General features: G+C 51.3%; 1 protein-coding gene across 5 annotated transcripts in view; it reads left to right on the top strand.

Annotated features, from left to right (window-relative positions):
• Positions 1-26,733, top strand: part of SIPA1L3 (signal induced proliferation associated 1 like 3) — a 308,537-nt gene that overhangs the window by 238,575 nt on the left and 43,229 nt on the right. For all 5 annotated transcript variants that reach the window (XM_021931056.2, XM_017952902.3, XM_031659500.1 and 2 more), the window contains 4 exons: positions 1,357-1,494; positions 11,952-12,079; positions 21,265-21,383; positions 23,489-23,916. In XM_021931056.2, coding sequence (XP_021786748.2) covers positions 1,357-1,494; positions 11,952-12,079; positions 21,265-21,383; positions 23,489-23,916 — 813 coding nt within the window. The remainder of the gene's footprint in view (positions 1-1,356; positions 1,495-11,951; positions 12,080-21,264; positions 21,384-23,488; positions 23,917-26,733) is intronic.

The raw sequence follows: 26,733 nt of genomic DNA, 5'->3' as shown, positions 1-26,733 counted from the left end.
CACTATTTCCTCCATCCTCTTCATCGCCTCAGGCTTTCGACCTTCCTTCTTATCCTTCTGTCTCCCTTGTTCCTCCCTCTCTCCTTCTCTTCAGCTTTCACCATGGGCCTCTTGTTTGGGACCCAGTGCTGGGGAGCTCAGCATCTGAGTTAGAAATTCACTATACTAAGTAGACGATTAAAGCTCTGCTTTTTTATGCTGGGCACAGTGGCTCACGCCTGTAATCCCAACATTGTGGGAGGTCAAGGCAGGAGCATTACTTGAGGCCAGGAGTTAGAGAGCTTGGGCAACATAGCGGAACCCTGACTCTATAAAAAACATTTATTAAAAATTAGCCAGGTGTGATGCACACCTGTGGTCCCAGCCACCCAAGAGGCTAAGGTGGGAGGATGGCTTGAGCCCAGGAGTTAGAGGCTGCAGTGAGCTGTGATTGCACCACTGCACCCCAGACTGAGCAATACCTCATCTCTGAAAAAAAAAAAAAAAGCCGGGCGCAGTGGCTCAAGCCTGTAATCCCAGCACTTTGGGAGGCCGAGATGGGCGGATCACAAGGTCAGGAGATCGAGACCATCCTGGCTAACATGGTGAAACCCCGTCTCTACTAAAAAATACAAAAAACTAGCCGGGCGCGGTGGCGGGCGCCTGTAGTCCCAGCTACTCGGGAGGCTGAGGCAGGAGAATGGCGCAAACCCGGGAGGCGGAGCTTGCAGTGAGCTGAGATCCGGTCACTGCACTCCAGCCTGGGCGACAGAGTGAGACTCCGTCTCAAAAAAAAAAAAAAAAAAAAATCTCTGTTATTTTTAAGGTGAAAGGACTGATAAGCACAAAATTTAGGACAGTGATTTCTTCCTGGAGGAGGCAGGGAAATGGAAGTGGGGAAGCCCACGGATAGATGTTATCACCGCCGTTCTAGTCCCGGGTTGGGTGGTACCTTAAGGGATTTCGTTTTATGATGATGACAAATATAACTTATAGATACTCTTTTGAAGATATTATATATTAAAAGATAAAAAGAAAATTGTCCAGAAAAATGAAGGAATCCAACTTGCAGAGGGACATCTCGTCCCCGGGGGGCCAGAGGCGAGAATGGTCTTGGGCAGCCTGCAAAAGCTGTGGGTTGGGGGCAGCCGCAGTGCATCCGGGAAGAGGGGACCCAGGGGCATCCCAGCTTCTCTCACCCTGTGCTCAGCATCCTCCCCTTCATCCTGAGCAGTGGACAGCAGAAGGGATGTGGCTGGGCAGGGGAAAGGTCTGTCTGTCCGTCCGTCCGTCTGTCCATCTGTCTGTCCATCCTCCCAGGGCAAGGGTACCCTCCCACTCACCCTCTGCCTCCTTCCTCCCCTTGTCTCCTTCCAGGCCTGTCAGCTTCCCAGAAACCCCTTACACAGTATCACCAGCAGGGGCCGACAGAGTCCCTCCCTACCGACAGCCTTCTGGGAGCTTCTCCACCCCCGGCTCGGCCACCTACGTGAGATACAAGCCATCCCCAGAAAGGTCAGCCTCTCTCCATTCTTTTCATGTTAAGGGATCTGATGAAAACTGTGGCTCCTTCTTCCCCAGGAAATGCACACCCCCACAATTCTATTTGCCATTTTATGGTGTTTCTGGACCCCTGAAGGTCCTCAGAGGACCCAGCCCCATGGGGTGGTTATGTCTCATGTTTTGGAGCGAAACTGGGCCGGGCTGGGCAGGACCCATCGTTGGCTTTCCTTGCAGCAGAATTGTGGTTGCTGTTCTCTTGACACCTGTCAAGGAAGAGTGTCCACCATCCAGCATGGCCACGCATCTAACTCTCTCCAGCCCTAAGTCCCTAGGACCCGGCTGCCAGCATTACCCAGTTTTCGAGATCTTTCAGGCTTCAGTTCTGCCCGCTTGTGTCCATCTGCAACCTGGCAGCCTGAGAGATCTCCCCAAACCCTCCATGACTCCCCAGTGTCCTCAGGATAAACTTGGCATTCAAGGCCCTTCAGGTTCTGGCTCCGGCTGAGCTTATTCCCCAGCTGCCTTCAGCCCTCGTGCCCTCTGTTCTTCCTCCGCCCCCAGGTCCCTGGGGCAGCCACATCAATCCCAGTCCTTGGGCCTGAGCCGTGGGCCTCATCCTGTGAATGTCCCCTTCCTCCTCCTCCCTGCAGTGGTCCTCCTCCTGAGCATCTCTGTCACCCATCCCACCTCCTTTCCCTGCTTTCTTGCCCAGGCCACCACAGTGGGCTTCCAGCCTTCATCTCACCTCCTCTGGTCTACCCTCCACTCAACAGCCAGAGGGATCTTTCTGTGTCTTCTTTTTTTTTTTTTTTTTTTTTTTTTTGAGACCGCTCTGTTGCCCAGTCTAGAGTACAGTGGCATGATCTTGGCTGACTGCAACCTCTGCCTCCCAGGTTCAAGTGATTCTCCTGCCTCAGCCCCCTGAGTAGCTGGGACTACAGGCTCCCGCCACCACACCCAGCTAATTTTTGTATTTTTATAGAGACGGAGTTTCACCATGTTGGCCAGACTGGTCTCAAACTCCTGACCTCAAGTGATCCGCCCGCCTCAGCTTCGCAAAGTGCTGGGATTACAAGTGTGAGCCCCCGCGCCCGGCCAGATCTTTCTATATCTGAACATGCCTGTCCCCTGCTCCAAACCCTCTCACCACTCCCAGAGCCCTCCGGACACAGCTTTGGCCCCTCCCTGTGGCCACCAAGGCGCCTGGCACCCTGCGAGTCTTGTGCAGTGCCGCACGTCAGCCACACCAGCCACTCCCAGCTTCCTAGGGGGACTGTCTGCATTTCAGAGCCTTGATGGTATTCCTTCCTTGGCCTGAATGTGCTTCACACTCCTCACCCACACTCCCCCTGTCCTACCAACTCGAGCTTCTGTGTCCCTCTCCAGAACGCTTCTCTGGAGCTCCCTCTTGAGGCAAGGCGCTGCCCCCCAATTCCCTGTGTATTTCCTGACCATGGCCTTGAGCACTCTCCATCTTTATTAGCCAGCTAAGAGTGTGCGTGCTTGCGTACGTGCATGTGTATGCACCTGTAAGAGAGCGAGAAAGAGAGCGTAAGCGTGCTCTTCAAGACCTCCCATCACATAGTACAGAGTTCGACACATGGCTGATCTTTGGTATATATTGGATGAAAGGATAGAGTGAGCGGGTTTGTTAAAAATGAAACCACCTACCTTAAGACAAGGAATCAGGCCACCAAACCAGTAGTTCTCAGTCTTTAGCAGGCATTGGAATCATCCAGAGGAGGACTTGTTAAAATACAGATTACTGGGCCTGAGCCCCGAATTTCTGACCTGGTAGGTTCGGGGTGCTGCACCAGGGACCATTCTCTGAGAGTCGCCACACTCATCCATTGTTAGATTCTAAGCCTCTTGTTCAACTGGGGAGACATACCCACTGTTTCTTCTTCTAGTGGCCACCGTTCAGCTTTCATTCAGCAAAGGTCTCAAGAGCTTTCTGGCATGCCAGGAGGAGTATCTGAGATACTCAGTTACGAGAGGGTTCTGTAGTCAGCCCTTGCTGATCGTGATGGATAGGATGGTAAAAACCACGTGCACTCTGATGAGCACTCTAATAGAGGAAGAGGGAACACAGCCCAGCCCTGGAGGTCTAGGCTGGCTGCCTGGAGGAGGTGACATCTGAACAAAATTTTGAGGGACCAATAGGAGTTTGCCACAGAGAGGAGAGAAAAAGTCATTCCAAACAGAGCAAAGGCCACAGACATGAACAAGCAAGATTAACATAGGAGAATCAGAGAGGAATCTGGTATGTGTGGGACACGGGGTGTGGGGGCACCCAGGCGACAGCAGGGGCTGAGGTTGGTAATGGCAGTTAGTGCAACTTGCCAGTAACAAAGGTGCTGGCAGTGGTGTTACCAAAAGCTCTTGGGAACTGTTTTGTTTTTGTTTTTGTTTTTTCCCCTAAAATCTTGGTATCTCCCTTTATATTTTCTGTTAACTTTTTATTTTGTAATAATTATTGAGTCACAGGAAGTTGCCAAAAAAAGACATACAGGTGGCCGGGCACAGTGGCTCATGCCTGTAATCGCTGCACTTTGGGAGGCCAAGGCGGGTGGATCATCTAAGGTCAGGAGTTCGAGACCAGCCTGGCCAACATGATGAAACCCCACGTCTACTAAAAATACAAAAAAATTAGCTGGGTGTGGTGGCACGTGCCTGTAATCCCAGCTACTCAGGAAACTGAGGTGAGAGAATCGCTTGAACCAGCTAGGTGGAGGTTGCAGTGAGCCAAGATTGTGCCACTGCACTCTAGCCTGGGCAACAAGAGCAAAAACTCCATCTCAAAAAAAAAAACATACAGGGAGAAAGTCTTGTGAGCCTGAACCCTTCACGCAGCCTCCCCTATTGTTAACATCTTGTATGGTTATAACGCAATATCAAAGCAGGAGGTTGACATGGGTACAGGCCTGCAGCTTATTCGGAATTCACCAGTTATGCATGCACTCATTTGTGTGTGTGTGTGTGTCTATAGCTCTGCACAATTTTATCACATGTGAAGTCTTGTGTAACCATCACGGGGTGCCTCATGCTATCCTTTTATAGCCACACCCATCTCCTCCCCCTATGCCTAACCCCTGGCATTCATCATTCATCTGTTCTGAGGCTCTTTTTTTTTTTTTGGACACACAGTCTCACTCTGTCAGCCAGGCTGGAGTGCAATGGCACGATCATAGCCCACTGAAGCCTCACTCTCCTGGGTACAAGCAGTCCTCCCATCTCAGCCTTGCAAATAGCTAGGACTGCAGGCATGCACCACCACACCCAGCCAATTTTTCTTTTCTTTCATAGAGACAAGGTCTCACTGTGTTGCTGAGACTGGTCTTGAAGTCCATGCCTCAAGCCATCCTCCCAGCTGGACGTCCCAAAGTGCTAGGATTACAGGCGTGAGCCACCGCACCCAGCCTGTCTTCTTTAATTGTTGTTATTTCATGATGAATGTTAGATAAAAGAAATTGGATGCACGTATGCTTCAGAGGTTGTCTTTTTCACTCAGCAGAATATCCTTAAGGTTCATCCACGTTATCGCGAGTCTCTGGTTCATTCATTATGCTGTTTATTCCGTGGTCTGGATATACCACAGTTTAACCACTCACCCTATACCACAGTTTAACCACTCACCCATCAAAAGACATTTGGGGGAGTGCATATTCAGGGCACTTTGAATCTATGCTCCTGGGTTGAAATGAAGTTTTTTTAAATATTAAAAATATATTTTTTAAAAAATTTAAAAAGAAAGACATTTGGGTAGTTTCCGAGTTTTGGCTATTATAAATATTCATGTGGTGAACATGTACATTCAGGCATACAGGTTTCTGCATGAAAATAAGTTTTCATTTCTCTGGGATAAATGCCCAGGAGTACAATTGCTTACCGTATGGTAAGTCCATTTTTAGTTTGAAAAGGAACTGCCAAACTGTTTTCCAGAGTGTCTGTATCATTTTACATTCCCACCAGCAGAGCGTGAGTGATCCGGGTCTCCACATCCTCACATTTGGCGTTGTCACTGTTTCTCATTTTAGCTATTTTGATAGGTGTGCAGTGATATCTCACTGTGATTTGAATTTGCATGTTCCTAATGGCTAAGGATGTTGAACACCTTTTCACGCCTTATTTGCCAATCCTGTGTCCTCTTCAGTGAAGTGCCTGTGCGTGTCTTTTGTGCGTCTTCTAATTGGATGCAATGGTGTTCAGTGTCTGAGAGTTCTTTGGACGTTCTAAATACAAGTCCTTCGTCAGATATGCGATTTGCAAATGTTTCCTCCCAGCCTTTAGTTTGTCTTTTTTACAGGGTCTTTCACAGAACAAAAGTTTTTTATTTTATTTTTTATTTTTATGCATTTAGTTATTTATTTTTTGAGACGAAGTCTTGCTCTGTTGCCCAGGCTGGAGTGCATTGGTGCCATCTCGGCTCACTGCAACTTCTGCCTCCCAGGTTCAAGCGATTCTCATGCCTCAACCTCCCATGAAGCTGGGATTACAGGCACGCACAACCCTTCCAGCTAGTTTTTGTATTTTTAGTAGAGACAGGGTTTCGCCATGTTGGCCAGGCTGGTCTCAAACTCCTGGGCTAAAGTGATCCTCCTGCCTTGGCCTCCCAAAGTGCTGGGATTACAGGCATGAGCCACCACACCCGGCGTAAGTTTTTTTATTTTGATAAGGCTCAAATTATCTTTTTTTTTTTTTTTTTTTAATTTTATGGATCAGGTTTTTGGTGTTGTCTAAGAATTGTGCTCAGTGCTAGGTCCTAAAGATTTTCTCATGTTTTTTTCTGGAAGTTTTACTGTTTTACATTTAAGTCCATGATCCATTTTGAGTTTGTTTTTATTTTTGTATAAGGTGAGAGGTTTAGGTTGAGGTTCCTTGATTGCCTATGGTTGTCTGATTTACTCCAGCGTTATTTATTGAAAAGGTTACCCCCCAGTCCACTGTACTGCTTTTGTTCCTTAAGGCAAAAAGTGCTTTTGTTCCTTAAGGCAAAAATGGGGGAGTGCAGAATTAATTGGATATCCTTGTGTGGATCTGTTTCTGAGTTCCACTGATCTCTATTCATGATCTCAGCGACTCCTCCCAGCAACTCCTTGAGGTGGGTAGTTTAATTACCCTCATTTTACGGAGGGAAAACTATAGCTCAGTGAGGTGAATTCACTTGGCTAAGGTCACTCTGCCATGATGTAACAGAGCCAAGATGAGAACCCAGGACTATGGTTCCAGAGGGCTGACCCTGACAGCACTTTGGGAGGCTGAGGTGGGAGGATTGCTTGGGCCCAGGCTGTCAAGGCTTCAGTGAGCCAGGTGTGCAACATTGCACTCCAGCCTGGGTGACAGACTGAGACTCTGTCCCAAAATAATTAATTAATTAAGAGGGAAGGGGCTGGGCTCCGTGGCTCAAGCCTGTAATCCCAGCACTTTGGGAGGCCAAGGTGGGTGGATCACGAGGTCAGGAGTTTGAGACCAGCCTGGCCAAGATGGTGAAACCCTGTCTGTACTAAAAATACAAAAGTTAGCCTGGGCGCGGTGGCAGGTGCCTGTAGTCCTAGCTACTCAGGAGGCTGAGGCAGGAGAATCACTTGAACCCGGGAGGTGGAGGTTGCAGTGAGCTGAGATCATGCCACTGCACTCTAGCCTGGGTGACAGAACAAGACTCTGTCTCAAAAAAAAAAAAAAAAAAAGGAAGGAAGGAACTGGATCACTTGCCCACCCCTCAACCCCTGGCAAGGTTACTTTGCACCTCTGTGGCTGTGTTAACTGTCAGGATTTACTCAAGTCACGTTGACAGAGGGCTGGCTGCCAGAGTGGAATCTGGGCAAGCAGGAACAGAGAAGGTGATGACTGCTGGGGTGGCAGCCAACAAGGCTACATCATCTGACCATCATTTTGCCCAGGCATCCTGTCATTTACCTGTCTATTGTTCCATCGGTTGGTGTGTGAGACTGACAGAGCAGGCGGGAGCTCTGCTCTGTGAGGCTCCTGCCCACAGCCCTGTCTATCTTGGTGCTTTCCTCTGTGGCCAAAAGGGAAGCTCAAGCCAGCATCCCATAGCCCAACCCTGCTCCCCGTAAGGTGCCTCCCCAGAGTTAGTACCTCCAGCTTCTGCGTGGAGACACCTGAAACCACAGCTAGTCAGCTCCTCCCAAAACCCCAAACCCTTTATCTATAAAGTGAGTTATCTTCCAGGAAGAGATAATTACTTTAAAATTACTCAGATGAGGTTAAAGACAGCAATTTTATCTTCTGTACTGCCAGAGATGTTTCCCCAGAGCTGTATGTGATGAGATGCTGGGATGTCCCGATTTCCAATCAGTTTGACCAAAGTTGGACAGTGATAGACATGGTCCCAAATGGGATATGTTCAGCATCCCAATGAATGGCCAACACAGGTCAGTTTGCATTGGGATGATAAAAAGTCTTGTTAGTTGGGTGGGGCACAGTGGCTCACACCTATAATCCCAGCACTTTGGGAAGCCGAGGTGGGCAGTTGCAGGCAGATCACTTGAGGAGTTTGAGACCAGCCTGGCCAATATGGTGAAACCCCATCTCTACTAAAAATACAAAAAACAGCTTGGCATCTTGGCGCGTGCCTGTCTTCCCTTGGGAGGCTGAGGCAAGAGAATATCGCTTGAACCCTGGAAGCGGAAGTTCGCGTCACTGCTGCCCTCCAACCTAAGCGAAAGGGCAAGACTCCGTCTCAAAAAACCAAAAGTCTTGTTAGCAAGAGAAGTACATGGTTGGATAAAGTACAGGTTGTCTGATTGGGGAGAAGAGCTGAGAGATGAAACAAGGTCAAATATGCCTGACGAAAGAGGAGGGTCTATCGATTAGGTTTAGCTGCATAGTATACAAAATAGTGGTTCTGACAAGATTGTTTCTTTCCCCACATTGACGGGAAACCAGGCCCCTCCTCCTTGATGTATCGCTGTCCTTGGCCTTTTGCCTCCTGGTTCAAGGTGGCTGTTCAAGCTGTAGCCTTGAGGAGGTGGTGAGGCAAAGGTACCCGCAGCACACTGGTGAGGAGGCTTCGAGGCTGGAAGTCACGTGTGGCGCCTCCACTTTTATCTCATTGGCCAGAGCTGCAAGGGATCCTGGGACATGTAGTCTGGTGATCCAGTCTCATTGCTGCCCCAGATACAGTTGGGATTCTGTTACCAAGGAGGAAGGAGAGGCTAGTCATGGGGAGCAGCCTGCAGCGTCTGCCACTCAGACTTTCCGCTCTCCCCGGGCTCATCCTAGCCATTTTTCCTGAGTGCCAAGGATTTCACAGTGACTTTTTGGGAAAACTGAGTAAGTGCATCAACACTCCGATCTCCAGCAAGGATGGAGCCACATTTTACCAGGCAGCTAGCCACGTGTGAAGTCAGCTAGTAAGGTGAAGATTGCTTATAGTCAAAGTTGCTTTTGTAAAATCCCTTTGATTGCTGGAAGCTGGGCCCTCAGACTTTGAGAAAAGTAAGAATTCACGTTTTGTACATCCTGTGTTTGGGCTCTGTCTTCCTCTCCTGGAAGTGTCAGAGGTCAAGGTCTGGTTGAGGGCAAGGAGGATGGTGTGTTTTTTCCTGGCAAGTGAGTAGAGTTGAGTTTTCAGAGAGTGCAGTGCTCCTTGAAACACCCCTCTACTGTGCTCAGGGCGTTGAAGCCAGGGGGTTAGAGCAGGGTCTCTGTAGAGACAGTCCTGGCTTTGAGCTGGCAGGATGACCCTGAATAAGTCAATTACTTTCTCTTTGGCATCTTGGGGGATCCCAGTTTATGACCTCACCTCCCCCTGCCAGATCCTCCCAAGTTGAAAGTACAGGTGCCAGGAGCCAACCAGGGAATTGCAATATCAACACTTTTTTTTGTTGGTTTTTTTTTTTTTTTGAAATGGACTCTCATTCTGTCGTCCAGGCTGGAGCACAGTGGCACAATCTTGGCTCATTGCAACCTGCAACCTCCACCTCCCGGGTTCAAGTGATTCTCCTGCCTCAGCCTCCCAAGTACCTGGGACATCACAGGCACACACCACCACACCTGGCTAATTTTTGTATTTTTAGTAGAGACGGGGTTTTGCCATATTGGCCAGGCTGGTCTCGAACTCCTGAGCTCTAGTGATCCACCTGCCTTGGCCTCCCAAAGTGCTGGGATTACAGGCGTGAGCCACCACGCCTGGCTAATATCAACATTACTAATGGAGGCTCAGTAACTCCCCCAGAGCACACGGCCTGTGTCAGTGAGGTACTTCTGGCTGAAGCAACCAAACTTTGGCTCAAACATTGTAGGAATTTGTTATCTCACAGAAAAGGAAGTTCAGGAGCAGGGCAGGTTCCAGGGAGGGTGAACCCAGCTTCTTGACCACATTATCAAGGGCCAGATTCCTTCTGCCTCATCTCTTCCACCATCAGAGTGGGCCTCACCTGCAGGCTGGTAGCAAGAGGGCAGCCGCAGCTTGTGATGTTAAGTCGGGACTCAGCAGCATCTGGAGGGCAAAGAGAGGCCATCTTTTCTTGTCATCCCTCTTAGGAGCAAGGAGATTTCCCAGAAGCCTCTGGGCAGACTTACCCCGTTTCAGTCAGACGGTGCTGGGTAACAGACACCTGAAAGTCTCTGTGGCTTAAATCAGCAAAGTTTATTTCTCGGCCCCTCCTCAGTTCCACTGCTGGTTGGCAGGGACCTCTCAGGACCCAGGCTCCCCAGGCAGCCAGCAACTCCCAGTCATTTCCCTGACAGCTCAGCTACGAGCGCTGGTCACATAACTCCATTCAGCCAGTCTCAAGGGACCCGGAAGTGTGTCCTGCCACCTGCTTGGAAGTGGAGAACTGGAAATGTTTTGTGGGCGTCTTAATAACTCTGACCTCCCTTCATGTCTCATCAGTCAAAATTGTGTCACAGGCCTGTCTCTGAACCAACCTGAGGCAGGGAGAAGACTTTCTTTCTTTTTTTTTTTTTTTTTGAGACGGAGTCTCGCTCTGTCGCCCAGCCTGGAGTGCAGTGGCCGGATCTAGGCTCACTGCAAGCTCCGCCTCCCGGGTTTACGCCGTTCTCCTGCCTCAGCCTCCCAAGTAGCTGGGACTACAGACGCTCGCCACCTCGCCCGGCTATTTTTTTGTATTTTTTTTACTAGAGACGGGGTTTCACCCGGTTAGCCAGGATGGTCTCGATCTCCTGACCTCGTGATCCACCCGTCTCAGCCTCCCAAAGTGCTGGGATTACAGGCTTGAGCCACCGCGCCCGGCCAGGGAGAAGACTTTCTACCACAACCGACTGTGATCCAGGGAGGACTGGACATTAGGAAGTGTCTACAAGATTCACCCCATGGTTGTAGACAGGGCCGCTGGGGCTGGGCGTGGTGGCTCACACCTGTAGTCCCAGCGCTTTGGGAAGCTGAAGTAGGCAGATAGCTTGGGCCCAGGAGTTCGAGACCAGCCTGGGCAACATAGTGAAACCCATCTCTACAAAAAATACTAAAACTTAGCCGGGCATGGTAACATGCACCTATAGTACCAGCTACTCAGGAGGCTGAGTTGGGAGGATCACTTGAGCTGGGAGGCAGGGGTTGCAGTGAGCTGAGATTATGCCACTGCACTCCAGCCTGGTTGACAGAGTGAGACCCCGTTTCAAAAAAAAAAAAAAGAATGCCACTGGGACATGAGGGCACAGTGAGAGCCTTCTACCACCACCTCCCTTAAATCCTAGCCTTGCCTGTGAGTGTGTGAAGCCGGCCTCCAGGAGGACCTCTGTCTAGGGGATAACTTTATTCCATCCATTCCCCAACCCTATGAGGTAGAAAATGTTACCTCGTGAGCTGACCATGGTAGAACAGGCAGAGTTCTAGCCCATCAGCCAGGTGTCCCAAGTTACCATGTGTCAGGAGTCAGCCCATGGCTAAACACTGGGCATGATGGGGCATCCTTCAGTCCTGAGAAGGGCTTACTGTTATTGCCTCTTGACAGCTAAGGAAACTGAGGCTCGGGGCTAGGAAGTGGCTGCATCTGTCTAAGCAAGAGGCCATGGTGAGGTCTGAAGCCCCAGTTGCCCAACTCAGGGCCTGCTGCACCCATGAGTGCTTCCCTAGCCTGCTGTCTCCATCAGAGAGCAAGGCAGCCCGAGATAAGCCTGGGGCAGTAGCTGCTGGGGACGTTCACCCCATGTCACAGCCAGAAAACAGGACCCCTGAGAGGAGCCCAGGGGTAGGGCTGTCGGCCCAAGCGGCCTCTGCCCCCTCCTTCCCCGAGGAACCCGCCTTGCCCCACCACCACCAGCTCCCTGGCAGGCTTCCCAGGCGAGACTCTCATCCTGGACCCGCAGCTAATAGCACGTTTCCAGGCTTACTCATCCAGCCTTGCTAACAGCTTTCTCTCTGTCATCCACGGCGGAGCCTCCCATGTGTCTAAAACCCCACTGGCAAGCAAGGCTGAGGCTCAGGTGGTTTTTGACACAGGCTGGTCTTTCACCCTGGGCACGTCTCCTCTCGTCCCCTGCAGGTACACGGCTGCCCCACACCCCCTGCTATCTCTTGATCCCCACTTCAGCCACGATGGGACGTCCAGCGGCGACTCCTCTTCCGGCGGCCTGACAAGCCAGGAGAGTACCATGGAACGCCAGAAGCCAGGTAGGGCCCCCACCAGCTACTGTGCCCACCCGCCCACCTCACTCCACAGGACCTCTTACTTAGAGCTTGACAGGCGACACTCCCCCTCCTGTCAGTGACAGATAAAACATGAAAGAAAGCTGTAAGCGCCACGTGTAAGACTAGAGAGGGCACCCAGGAGAGCAGCGGAACCAGGGAGCGAGATCCTTATCCGTCCAGACGAGGCATCGGCAGGTTGCGTCTGCTCCCGCTGATAAGGCCAGAGCCGGCGTGCAGCTGTGTGACACAGAGCTGGGAGCCACCAGGGAAGGTAGCTGAAAAAGATTAAGCATGGTGCTCTCAGGAGCAGGACTGACTGCGTCCTGTGGCTTTTCATTACATAAACCCTCCTATGTTGTTTTCAACTTTTATGGACATACAGCACATGTTAAGAACCCACATGGCTGGGCGCAGGGGCTCACGCCTATAATCCCAGCGCTTTAGGAGGCCGAGGTGGGAGAATCATCTGAGGTCAGCAGTTCGAGACCAGCCTGGCCAACACGGTGAAACCCTATCTCTACTGAAAATACAAAAACTACCCGGGCATGGTTGCACATGCTTGTAGTCCCAGCTACTCGGGAGGCTGAGGCAGGAGAATCGCTTGAACCTGGGAGGCGGAGGTTGCAGTGAGCCGAGATCATGCCACTGCACTCCAGCCTGGGTGACAAAGCAAGACTTTCTCATAAAAAAGAGGCCAGGCCAAGGCAGGTGGATCATTTGAGGTCAGGAGTTCGAGGCCAGCCTGACCAACATGGTGAAACCCTGTCTCTACTAAAAATACAAAAATTAGCCAGGTGTGGTGGTACGTGCCTGTAATCCCAGCTACTGGGGAGGCTGAGGCAGGAGAATTGCTTGAACCTAGGAGGTAGAGGTTGCATTGAGCCGAGATTGATGCACTCCAGCCTGAGCGACAGAGCAAGACTCTGTCTCAAAAAAAGAAAAGAGAAGAGTCCACATGATGAGTGCACAGCCTGATAATCTATCGCAGAGTGGACACACCCAGTCAGGAAACAGAACATGGCTAGCCTCCCCAAACGCCCATTCCCCTCCCAGTTAGTATCCCCAAAGGAACCCTGTCCTACTTCTCATAGCCTGAGCTTTGCCTGGTTTTGGATTTCATGGAATACAGAATCACACTGTGTCTATTTTGTGTATGTGTGTCTGGTTTCTGTCACTCAGTGTTACACTGGTGACAGCCAGCCCTGTGAATGCACAGTGTATCGCAGTATCTGAGCGGTATCCCCGGTTGTCTGAATGAGCCACAATGTATTGCCACATCCTGGTGTTGATAGACATTTGGGTTGTTTACAGTTGGGACTGCCTAGAGCAGTATTGCTGGGAACATTCTTGTGCCTGTCTTTTGATGAACATATGCTCACATTTCTGTAGGGTATACACCTGGGAGTGAAATTTCTAGGTCATATGTTTAACTTTTTTATTTTATTGTATTGTATTATTATTTATTTTTTTGAGACAGAGTCTCACTCTGTTGCCCAAGCTGGAGTGTGATGGCGCAATCTCAGCTCACTGCAACCTCCGCCTCCCAGGCTCAAGCGATTCTCCTGCCTCAGCCTCCCGAGTAGCTGAAACCACAGGCATGCGCCACCACTCCCGTCTAATTTTGTATTTTTAATAGAGACAGGGTTTCAACATGTTGCCCAGGCTGGTCTTGAACTCCTGACCTCAAGTGATCCACCCGCCTCAGCCTCCCAAAGTGCTGAGATTACAGGTGTGAGCCACCGCACAGGGCCAGTATGTTTAACTTTATAAGAACGTGCCAAACTGTTTCCCAAAATGACAAAGCATCTTATACTCTGTCTAGCAACATGTGAGAGTTCTAGTTGCTCTATGCCCTCACCAGCCTCTGTGTTTCATTTATTCCAATGGGCAGGTGGTGCCATCACATTGTGGTTTTATTTATTATTTTTTTAAAACATTTTTTGTAGAGACAAGGTCTTGCCAAGTTGCCCAGGCTGGTCTCGAACTCCTGGGCTCAAGTGATCCTCCTACCTCGGCCTCCCAAAGTGGTGCTGGGATTACAGGCACGAGCCACCGCACCTGGCTGACATTGTGTTTGTAATTTGCGTTTTTCTGAAGACTGCTGAGATTGAGCATCTTCTCAATGTTTATTATTATTAATTATTAATCAAGTTGTGAACTACTCAGATGAATATTTTAAACATAATTCCATAGAACAAACCTGTAGCCCCTTTGAAGTCTGAGAACTAGCAGTTGAATGGGCAAGATGGATTCAGAAGGAAGCAAACAAATAAGCAATGTTAGAAAGCGGTGACATCAGAGTGGGAGGGGTGGAGATGTCCTCTTAGGGAGTGTTTGAGAATTTCCAGGCAGCTGGCAGAGCTGACCCTATCAGCACACCAGCTCTCCCAGCTGCTGTGGGGTATGGAAGAGGCTGCATGCCCCAAGATTCGTGGCCTGGAGAATTCCTTAGTGTCTCAGCCCATGGTTCTCTTTTTTTTTTTTTTTTTTTTTTTTTTTGAGACGGAGTCTCGCTCTGCCGCCCAGGCTGGAGTGCAGTGGCCGGATCTCAGCTCACTGCAAGCTCCGCCTCCCGGGTTCACGCCATTCTCCTGCCTCAGCCTCCCGAGTAGCTGGGACTACAGGCGCCCGCCACTGCGCCCGGCTAGTTTTTTGTATTTTTTAGTAGAGACGGGGTTTCACCGTGTTAGCCAGGATGGTCTCGATCTCCTGACCTTGTGATCCGCCCGTCTCGGCCTCCCAAAGTGCTGGGATTACAGGCTTGAGCCACCGCGCCCGGCCCCATGGTTCTCTTAAACCAGAGACAATGTCACACCTATAATCCCAGCACTTTGGAAGGCCGAGGGGGGCGCGGATCACCTGAGGTCGGGAGTTCGAGACCAGCCTGGCCAACTTGGTGAAAGCCCATCTCTACTAAAAATACAAAAATTAGCCAGGTGCGATGGTGCATGCCTGTAATCCCAGCTACTCGGGAGGCTTAGGCAGGAGAATCACTTGAACCAGGGAGGCAGAGGTTGCAGTGAGCTGAGATCATGCCATTGCACTCCAGCCTGGGTAACGAGAGAGAAACTCTGTCTCAAAAAAAAAACAAAAAACAAACCAGAGACAGTGGTTGGGCTTCAGGGAAGCAGGTGGAACTGCTGGGGCCTCAGCCTCTTTGCTGCCTCCAGGGCGTGCGTGGTTTGCTCCTGTCCTCAGCACACTTAATCATGCCTGTCACTGCCCCTAATTCTGTCATCTTTGCTCCAAGACAGATAGATTTGGATCCCTTTTTTCCTTTTTCCTCACCAAGTTCAGAAAAAGAGAAAAGTGTTGCTTGGCTATTTTATTACACACCAAAGTACAAAATGGGGAGGAAATGTTTCCCACATACACCATGGGCCCCAGATAAGAAACTCACTGTTGCCCTTCCCTTCCCTCTTCCGTCTCCTGGAGCTTGGCTCCCCACTCACTTCCTTGACCTTGTTATAGTTGACTCCTAAAGTTGCTGCTGCCACACACACACGCCCACACAGATCAGGGAAATCTGTTTAGAAATCATCGTGAGGCCGGGCGTGGTGGCTCACGCCTATAATCCCAGCACTTTAGGAGGCAGAGGCAGGTGGATCACTTGAGGTCAGGAGTTCAAGACCAGCCTGACCAACATAATGAAACCCCACCTCTACCAAAAATACAAAAATTAGCTGGCATGCACCTGTAATCCCAGCTACTCAGGGGGCTGAGGCAGGAGAATCGCTTGAACCCAGGAGATAGAGGCTGCAGTGAGCTGAGACCGCGCATTGCATTCCTCGGAGACAGACTAGGACTCCGTTTAAAAAATAAAAAAAGAAATCATTGTGAGGTCTAGAATGTATTCAAGACCCAGAAAAAAGGTCAGGCACAATGGCTCACACTTATAATCCTAGCACTTTGGGAAGCTGAGGTGGGAGGATTGCTTGAGGCTAGAAGTTCGAAACCAGCCTGGGCAAACTAGCGGGACTCTGCCTCTACAAAAAAAAAAAAAATAGCTAGGTGTGGCAGTGCGCACCTATGGTCCCAGCTGCTCAAGAGACTGAGGGGTAAGGATGGCTGCAGCTTGAGGCTGCAGTGAGCCGTGATCCACTACACTGTAGCCTGGGCGACAGAGCAACACCCTGTCTCAAAAAAAAAAAAAAAAAAAAAAAAAAGGTAGTTCACTACAGATGGCAAGGATCAGGCTTCGCAGCAAATGTGGGGGTTTGCCCAGCCCCGATGGAGCGAGCCATCCTAATAACAGCCACACGGTTTTGTGGACTGTCCGGTGTGCAGCGCTGCACATGCGTTCGTGTTTAGTTGTCTCAGGAACGCGCCAGAGTAGGCACTGCGACTGCCCCTGGTCAGAGAGGAGGACGATGAGGCACAGAAAGGTTGTCACTTGTCCCAGGTCACTAAGCGGGATATGAACGGAGCCCTGTTGGGTCCCAGGACCCCCCCGTAAGCTCCACCCACAACCCCTTACCCACAGAGTGTGAGCGTTTCCCAGGCCTCAGAGCACCCAGGTTGGGAAGGTGCCTCCAGGGTCACTGGCTGCCCTGAGACTGTGCCTGGCCCAGGGTTTTAGCGTATCTCTCACGCTGTCCCCTGCCCAGCATGTCGAGGTTGCGGTAGGAAGGCCAGCAGGTCACTGAGGGCTGATCCAGAGAATCAGGATCAGGGCCTGCTGAGGGCAGAGCTGGGGCAGGAGAATGCAGGGGCAGCCAGGATGGCGAGGAAGCTGGCCTTCCACCTGTGCATGCATTCAACTGATGATGCCACCAGGCTAGGCGCCAGGGATACCGGGTGAGCCCGGCAGGCATGTTTTCTGTCTTCTTGGAGCTGACAGTCTGGTGGGAGAATTGGATAATAACAGGGACACGATGATGATGAAACATCAACAGTAATGCTGAGTGTAATGTGGAAACTAGGCCGGGCGTGGTGGCTCATGCCTGTAATCCCAGCACTTTGGGAGGCCAAGGCGGGAGGATCACTTGAGGTCCGGAGTTCGAGAGCAGCCTGGCCAACATGGTGAAACCCCGTCTCTACTAAAAATACAAAAATTCGCTGGATGGGGTGGCAGGTGCCTGTAATCCCAGCTACTCAGGAGGCTGAGGCAGGAGAATCACTTGAACCCGGGAGGCGGAGGTTGCAGTGAGCCGAGATTGTGCTGCTGCACTCCAGCCTGGGCAACAGAGCAAGTCTCTGTCTCAAACAAACAAACAAAAAAGTGGAAACTGTCATAGCCTGCAGAAAGACATTGACAGGGTTTGGGGGGCATCTGTGAGCAAATCACATTTCAGGTGAGGCTGGAACAATGCGAAGAAGTCAGTGGGAATGAGAACATTCCAGGGAAAGTGAACAGCTAGTCGGAGACCCTGAGGTGGTGGCGACGAGGCCCATGTGTCAGGGAGGGAACAGGGGCAGAGTATGTGGAGCCTCGTGGGCCACAGGGAGGCCATTGTCCTGTACTGAGAGTGGGACAGGAGCCGCAGGTCTCAGTCTTCTGTGCAGAGGAGGGGCAGGATCTGACTCAGGTGTTCCCAGGGCCCCCCTGGCTACAGATTACTGTCAGGTGGGGTGAGAGCAGGACCAGGTAGGGACAGAGGAAGGGGGAGATACGCGGTTCTGGATATAGTATTTTAAAGGCAGCGTTAACCAAATTTCCTGATGATGCCTAGTTGTGGGCATGAGAGAAGTCAAGGATGCCACAGGGGTTTTGGCCACAGCAGCTGAAAGGAGAAGTCATGAACTGAGCAGGAAAACCGTGGGAGACGCAGGTTTGGGGGAAGGTACAGCCCTTGACCTTGGCCTTAGCCATGTTCGGTGAGAGTGCCCGACAGATGCCCAAGTGGAGATGCTGCAGGGCATCTGAGTTCGAGTCTCAAGTCAGGGGCAGAGGTCAGCCCAGAGGCAGAGCGCTGGAGTTGTCTGTGGTTTTTGAGGCCGGATGTGACTGCCATGGGCTCTGCTCTGTATAAATGTGGTTTCCCAGCGTGACTGCCTGCCTCCCAGGGAACCAGCACCTTCTGGGCATATAAAGATGTCCCAAAGAGGTAAACCATCAACGGAGGCAGGGCAGGTGGACAAAGAGGCCAGCCTCCCCACTTTCTCGCATCCATGGTTCCCCAGTGAAAGCCACACAGGCAGTGACACCCTCAACTGAGACTAGACGACGTCCAGCCAGGTCATTCTCTGCAGTGGCCCTGAGTGCTCTGCCCGGTCACCCAGGCCACCCTCCCCAGCAGGAACCTGGGCCCGAGAGTACCCTGGGCTTGCACCGGAGGTGGCAGTGTTGTGGTTGTGGGCTCAGGGGTCCCACAGGGCCTGGTGGGCAGTTCTGAGTCGGGCATGTGCTTGGTGTGTGGCCTCAGCAGTGACCTCCTCCCCGTCAGCCTCAGGTCCCACTCCTGTAGTGGACATCCTAGGTGTCTCTCCTTCCAGGGCAGTTTGGGGGGTGTCCAGTGAGATAATGCCGGCCAAGTCCATGGCCCATCATTAGAACAAGGCCTCCTCCTACTGGGCACTCACTCTCTACCACTGCCAGCATTGCTGTTGTTGGTGAAACCCAGGAAGGAGGCAGGGCTTGACAGCACAGGTGCTAAACCAGGCCAGCCTGAGCCCTACGTCCTGCCTGGCCCTTTCCTACTGTGTGACCTTGGACCAGCTGCTTAACTTCCCCGAGGCTTGTTCCACATCTATTGGAGATGCTCCTGATACGCACTTCACAGTGGTACTGGGAGGATACATCAGGGTGATATATGCAGAATGCTTACGATAGCGCCTGACACAGAACACGCACTTAATGGGAATTATCATTATGTTAATGATCTTGAATACCGTAGCGATCAAAAGTCAGCTTTGGGGTTAAACCACCAGCGTTCAGCTTCTCAGTTAGTGCATTTGTAATTTCCGTAGATAATATCTAAATGCCCTCCACTGGGGGTGGTCTATATATATATATATATATTTTTTTTTTTTTTTTTTTTTTTTTTTTTGAGGCAGAGTCTTGCTCTGTTGCCCAAGCTGGAGTGCAGTGGCACAATCTCGGCTCATTGCAACCTCCGCCTCCCAGATTCAAGTGATTCTCCTGCCTCAGCCTCCCAAGTAGCTGGGACTACAGGCATGTGCCATCACATCCAGCTAATTTTTTTATATTTTTAGGAGAGACAGGGTTTCACCATGTTGGTCAGGCTGGTGCTGAACTCCTGACCTCAAATGATCCCCTGACCTTGGCCTCCCAAAGTGTTGTTATTACAGGCATGAGCCTGTATTTTGGCGCCTGGCCAATTATTTTTTTTAAGGTCATCAAGATACTTGGTTCAGGCATACTGACTAGGCTGGAGAGGTTAAACCAGTTGACATCCACAGCAGCTGCTACTCTTTTTTTTTTTGAAACAGAGTCTTGCTCAGTCGCCAGGCTGGAGTACAGGGGCGCGATCTCGGCTCACTGCAGCCTCCTCCTCCCAGGTTCAAGCGATTCTTTTGCCTCAGCCTCCTGAGTAGCTGGGACTACAGGTGCACACCACCACGCCCAGCAATTTTTTTTTGTTTTTTCTGTTTGTTTGTTTGTTTTTTTAAGTAGAGATGGGCTTTCACCATGTTGGACAGGATGGTCTCAAACTCTTGACCTCATGATTTACCCGCCTCAGCCTCCTAAAGTGCTGGGATTACAGGCGTGAGCCACTGCGCCCTGCCTGACATCCACAGCAGCCACTACTCTTAAACCCGCTTCACCTTTGGACCAGCAATTCCACCAGTAGAACTCTCTGTCCCACACACAATCCTACACTTGCTCAAAGTCGCATGTAGAGGGAAGGCCATTGCAAGACTGTTGAAGCTAATGTAAATATCCATCAGTAGGAAACTGGCAGGTCATTGATGTATATTCACTTGGTGCAATACTCTTAGGGTAACATCACCTTCAATTATGTGAAGACCTATGGTGAAGATATAAAGAGAAAAGCAAATATAGATATATTACAAAGTGAAAAATTAAGTTGTAGGACAGTGTTTATTATGATTCCTTTTTTTTTTTTTTTTTAAGTTATGGGCCAGGCACAGTGGTTCACACCTGTAATCGCAGCACTTTGGGAGACGGAGATGGGTGGATCACAAGGTCAGGAATTCGAGACCAGCCTGGCCAAGATAGTGAAACCCCGTCTCTACTAAAAATACAAAAATTAGCTGGGCTTGGTGGCCAGTGCCTGTAATCCCAGCTACTCGGGAGGCTGAGGCAGGAGAATCGCTTGACCCGGGAGGTTGCAGTGAGCCAAGATCACACCACTGCGCTCTAGCCTGGGTGCCAGAGCAAGACTCTATATCAAAAAAAAAAAAAAAAAATTATGTACATATAACCAACAAAGGATTACTACCTTGCATATGTAAAGAATTGCCAAGGCAGGTGGATCACGAGGTCAGGAGTTCGAGACCAGCCTGGCCAATATGATGAAACCCTGTCTCTGCTAAAAATATAAAACAATGAGCTGAGCGTGGTGGTGCTCGCCTATAATTCCAGCTACTTGGGAGGCTGAGACAGGAGAATCACTTGAACCCTGGGCGGTGGAGGTTGCAGTGAGCTCACACCACTGCACTCCAGCCTGGGTGACAGAGCGAGACCCCATCTCAAAAAAAAAAAAAAAAGATAGTCAAACTCATAGAAAAATGGGTGAAGGAGGCCAGGCATGGTGGCTCACACCTATCATCCCACTATCATCCCAGCACTTTGGGAGGCTGAGGCAGGAGGATCACTTGAGGCCAGGAGTTCAAGACCACCCTGGATGCTGTAGCAAGACCTCAAAAAAAAAAAAAAAAAATTAGCCAAGCATGGTGATGCACACCTGTGGTCCTAGCTACTTGGGAGGCTGAAGCGGGAGGATGGCTTCAACCCAGGAGTTCGAGGTTATAGTGAGCTATGATCATGCCATTGCACTTTAGCCTGGGTGACAGGGATGGAGGGAAATGGGATATTGTACGGCTTCAGTGAGGCTCTCAGAACGGTGTCTGGCACATAGTATGTGCTGAGATGTATTCTCTGTTACTGAGTGTTGAACTCCAAGGCATAAATTGATGGGGTCATGCCCTGGGTGAGCAGACAGGCTGGCAGAGGGGCCGGATTCTTTAGGCCCTGGCCTGAGTCACTCCTAACCACTGGTGTGTCTCCTGTTTTCCTACAGAGCCTTTGTGGCATGTGCCCGCCCAGGCCAGGCTCTCAGCCATAGCCGGAAGCAGCGGGAACAAGCACCCGTCCAGGCAGGATGCAGCAGGCAAAGATTCCCCCAACAGGCATTCCAAAGTGAGTCTGGGCACCACCCTGCCCCACTGGGGGAGCCAGGCCTACCTGGGTGTGGCCTGGGAGCTTCATACTTGGGCACATCCTCCACCTCTGCCACCTTCCACTCAGCAGAGGAGTTGAATACTTGGTCTGGAGTTGGAAACAACCAGGTTCACATTCTGGCTCCAGCCCTCGTCAGCAGTCATCTTAGGCAAATCTCTTACCTCCTCGAGCTGCAGTTTCCTCTTTGTTCCATCAGTCATGGTAAATCAGCTGCTGTAACAGACAGCCCCGAATCTCAGTGACCTCATACAGTAGAAGTGGATTTCCCTCTCCTGTAACAGCACAGTGCAGGTATTCAGTGAGCATCTACCCACCATCCACATGGTGATTCAGAACCCGGGCTCCCTCCCTCTTGTGGCTCTGCTCTTCCGCAGAGGTTCCAAGCCCTCTGCTAGGTCCCTGCATCTTTCCAGCAGTGGAGGTGAGTGAGAGAAAAGATCATGTGGGAGGTGTTTTTTAGCCCAGGCCTGGAAATGGCATGAATCACTTCCATTCCATCATGTGGCCACACCTAACTGCAAGGGAGGCTGGGAAATGTAGTCTTACATGTCCCAGGAAGGCTGGGAAATGTAGTCCTGTGTGTCCAGGAGGAGTAGATGGTTTACAGGGGCTCTTGGCAATCTCTTTGTATCCATTCATTCAGTGGGTGTTTGACAAGCCCTTACAACACTCCAGGCATTGGGACCATGATGATGAAGAGGACAGACCAGCCCTGTCCTCAGGAAGCTGACTTCCCAGTGGGGGCAGCAAGCAGTAAGAAGATAAACAGATCTGTTGTATAAGAAAAAGCGCGGGCTGGGCGTGGTGGCTCACGCCTGTAATCCCAGCACTTTGGGAGGCCAAGGCGGACAGATCACCTGCAGTCAGGAGTTCGAGACCAGCCTGGGCAACCTAATAAAACCCCATCTCTACTAAAAATACAAAAATTAGCCAGGTGTGGTGGCAGGCACCTGTAATCCCAGCTCCTTGGAAGGCCGAGGCATGAGAATAGCTTGAACCCAGGAAGCGGAGGCTGCAGTAAGCCGAGATTGCACCACTGCACTCCAGCCTGGGCGACAAAGCGAGACTCCATCTCAAAAAAAAAAAAAGAAAGAAAGAAAGAAAAGAAAACGCACAGTCCAAGGGAGAGAGTGACAAGCACTGCAGCTCGAGGATGACGTGGTCAGAGAGGGCCTTTGAGGGGGTGACCTTTGAGCAGAAACCTGGAGTGAAGGAAGGAGCAGCCCACAAAGATCCCTCAGGGAAGAGCATTGCAGGCAGAGGGAGCAGCAGGTGCAGAGGCCCTGAGGGGGAGTGCCCAGTGTGTTCAGAGAACAGCAAGGGGGCCACCATGGCCGCAGCAACGTGATCAGGAGGGAGGGGAGATGACGTCGGAAACCGGGACCCAAGCATCAAAGCCCCGTGGGCCGTGGTGGGAACTCTCACTTGTGCCTGGAGTAAGATGGAGCCACAGGTGGGGGACATAATGTAACTCAGGTGTTCCCAGCCTCCCACTGGCTGCGCATGGGGAATAAATGGGGATGAGGGTGCAGAGAGACCAGGGAGGAGGCTGCTGCACTGGCCCCGGGGAGAGGACAGGACAGGCATGGACAGGACCAGGCGGAGCCGTGGAGCAGGAAGTGACAGGTCCCGGATCTGTGTTGAGGACGCAGGCAGCAGGGTTTGCTGTTGGGCTGGACGTGAGTGAGAGCAAAAGCGGGGTCAAGGTGAGTCCACGGCTCTTGGCAGGGGCAGCTGAAAGCATGGCTGGAGTCACTGAGACAGGGAAGATGGTGCCGAGCTCAGTCTTAAATTCTCTGAGTCTGAGGTGTGGGAATCACGTTCTGTACGTGATGTCATTTGTTCCTCCGAGCAGTCCCGTTAGGCAGGCTTACTATCACTGTGGAAACTGAGGCAAAGGGACGGTAAATCACTTGCCCAAGGTAACACAGCCAGTAGATGAGAAGCCAGGATTTGAAGCTGTCTGGTCCCAGGGTTCAGGCCCAGGCGGAGGGAGGACCCAGCGAGGGAAGATGCGCCCCTGCCCTGGAGTCTGGGAATGACACGCTTCTCTTGCCCTTCAGGGAGAACCTCAGTACTCAAGTCATTCCAGCAGCAACACCCTCTCCAGCAACGCATCCAGCAGCCACAGTGACGACCGCTGGTTCGACCCCCTGGACCCCCTGGAGCCGGAGCAAGACCCCCTCTCTAAGGGTGGCTCCAGCGACAGTGGCATCGACACCACCCTCTACACCTCCAGCCCCAGCTGCATGTCCCTGGCCAAGGCTCCACGGCCCGCCAAGCCACACAAGCCCCCTGGAAGTATGGGCCTTTGTGGTGGGGGTCGCGAGGCCGCCGGGAGGTCCCACCACACAGACAGGCGGCGGGAGGTCTCCCCTGCCCCCACAGTTGCTGGCCAAAGCAAGGGCTACCGACCGAAGCTGTACTCCTCCGGCTCCAGCACCCCCACGGGACTGGCAGGGGGCAGCCGAGACCCACCGAGGCAGCCCAGGTAAGCTCTTGAACCTAGTCTGGGTTCTGGCCACCTTCTACTTCTGCCAGTTCTACTTCTAGGGTCCTGATGGTGGGGTTCTCCTCCCCAGAAACACACGGATGCTTGCGCCTAGTCACTGGGTTGCTGACAGAATTGGGGTGCTCATGGACCTCTGCCTTATTGCCCATCCATCAGCCTTCAGGGACCCCAGGTGGAAGGAAAGAAACCCCTGGCCTTCTGTCTCTGTTTTCATCTGTCTCTGGTTCTCTCTGACCCTCTGTCTCTTTTTTCTTTGCTCTCTGCTGAGACCAAAAGTTTGTATGCTTTCTCAAGGGTCACAGACTGTATCTGTTAGAGTGCATTTGACTGGAGGCAATAGGAAACCTGACCCACTATGGCTTAAACAATAGAGGTGTAACAAACAGTCCCCTGACAAGAAGTCCAGAGAAGGCAGAGCCAGATTAGTGATGCGGCTCATGGAGAGCCTCAAAGATTGGCGCTCTGTATCTCCCTGCTCGGCATCTTTACCATGCTGGCTCATGTCTCCCTGCCTTGAGATGGAGCTGTGGTGTCTGGCAAGTGGCAGTCGGGGGCAGAGAACAGAGGGAAAGGTGGCAGCCTCCAAGCACCTTTCCCTTCCTATGGAGAAAGCAAGCACTTTCCCAGAACCCCCTTCAGCAGCTGGCGTCACGGGGCCATCCCAGCTACAAGGAGGTCTGGAAGGTCATGGTTTGGCCTTCCAGGCTCTACAATATAGGGCGATGGTCCCCAAAGAAGCCCTTGAAGGTTTGTTCAGCCCAGCTGCTGGGCCCCACCCAGAGTTTCTGATTCAGTAGGTCGGAACGGGAGACCTGAGAACATGCATTGGTGTTTTTTGTTTGTTTTTTAGACGGAGTTTTGTTCTGTTCACCAGGCTGGAGTGCAGTGGTGCGGTCTCAGGCTCACTGCACCTTCCACCTCCCAGGATCAAGCGATTCTCCTGCCTCGGCCTCCCGAGTTGCTGAGATTACAGGTGCCCACCACCATGCCCAATTAATTTTTGTATTTTCAGTAGAGACAGGGTTTCACCATGTTGGCCAGGCTGGTCTCAACTCCTGACCTCAAGCGATTCGCCCACCTCAGCCTCCCAAAGTGCTGGGATCACAGGTGTAAGCCACTGTGCCTGGCTGAGAATATGCATTAAGTTCTCAGTAGATGCTGATGCTGCTGGTCCCAGAGACCACACTTTGAGAGCTGCTGGTAGAGAGGCAGACAGGAGTAAGAGAGAAAGAGCAGGCATTGGCCTGGCGCGGTGGCTCACGCCTGTAATCCCAGCACTTTGGGAGTCCGAGGCGGGCAGTTCACGAGATCAGGAGATCAAGACTATCCTGGCCAACATGGTGAAACCCCGTCTCTACCGAAATACAAAAAAATTAGCCAGGCGTGGTGGTGGGCACCTGTAGTTCCAGCTACTCGGGAGGCTGAGGCAGGAGAATTGCTTGAACCCAGGAGGCAGAAGTTGCAGTGAGCCGAGATCGCGCCACAGCACTCCAGCCTGGCGACAGAGTGAGACTCTATCTCAAAAAAAAAAAAAAAAAAAAAAAGCAGGCATTGGCCAGCCAGCAGCCTGGAGTCCCGACCACACACACTGACGTTCTGATGGAGGCGATGAGCCACCTTCCAGAAAAGGGCACAGAGATGGGAAAAGTATTTCACACAAACAGAGCTCAGCCTCATCCTTGGACCCCCTTAGGGTGCTGTGACCCCAGCTATGCTGTAGTGTCCAGTGCCAGCCCCTGAGTCCACAGCTCCACATCCCTTCCTGACCATGCTTGAGGTGGGCTAACCTGAATCCCCGATTCCTATCAGGGCTCAGAACCTGGTTGGTACAGGGATCTTCCTCTCCAGTGGCTCCCTAAACCCTTTGCCAGTCCTCAAACCCCAGCCTCTCTCCACACAGGACACCTATATGCAGGCAGCCAACTCAGACTTCTGACCACAGTCTGCAGTAGAATTGTGTCCATCTACACAGAAATATTTATGTTTAAAAAAAAAAAATGGCTTTGCGCGGTGGCTTACACCTGTAATCCCAGCACTTTGGGAGACCGAGGCAGGCAGATCACAAGGTCAAGAGATTGAGACCATCCTGGCCAACATGATGAAACCCCATCTCTACTAAAAACACGAAAATTAGCTGGGCGTGGTGGTGCACACCTGTAGTCCCAGCTACTTGGGAGGCTGAGGCAGGAGAATCGCTTGAATCCGGGAGGCAGAGGTTGCAGTGAGCAAAGATCACACCACTGCATTCCAGTCTGGCGACAGAGCGAGACTCTGTCTCAAAAAAAAAAAAAAAAAAAGTGAAGCAGTGGTTTCCAAAATAATTCTTAATCTGTGTGTGATACACTTTGATCCAGTCTACTGTATCTAAAAATGTTTAATGCCAATCAATCCCCACTCAAATGATGTCATGGCTTACAGTGTTCTCTGACAGATTTGAAAACTGCTGTGTTTGAGTGACTGTAATGTCAGCACTTCCCCGGGCACACCGTGATCCAAGGATCTCCTTGCGTCAAAGAGCCAGAAGAAGGGCTGAAGGAGGAAAGAGGAGATAGAGAGAGAGACTGAGTGTTTTAGATCATCTCCCTAGACAAGTGGCTGTTTGTTTTTTAGAAACAGGTCCCGCTCTGTCACCCAGGCTGGGGTGCACTGGTACAATCATAGCTCACTGCAGCCTCGAACTCCTGGGCTCAAGTGTTTCTCCCACCTCAGCACCCCCAAGTAGCTGAGACTACAGGTGCGCACCCCCAGGCCCAGCTAATTTTTTAAGTTCGTTAGTAGAGAAATGGTCTCACTATG

Source organism: Papio anubis, chromosome 20, assembly GCF_008728515.1.
Source record: "Papio anubis isolate 15944 chromosome 20, Panubis1.0, whole genome shotgun sequence".
In the NCBI taxonomy this organism is placed as follows: Eukaryota; Metazoa; Chordata; class Mammalia; order Primates; family Cercopithecidae; genus Papio; species Papio anubis.
Note: the sequence above shows the minus strand (reverse complement) of the source record. Positions and strands in the feature narration are given on the sequence as shown.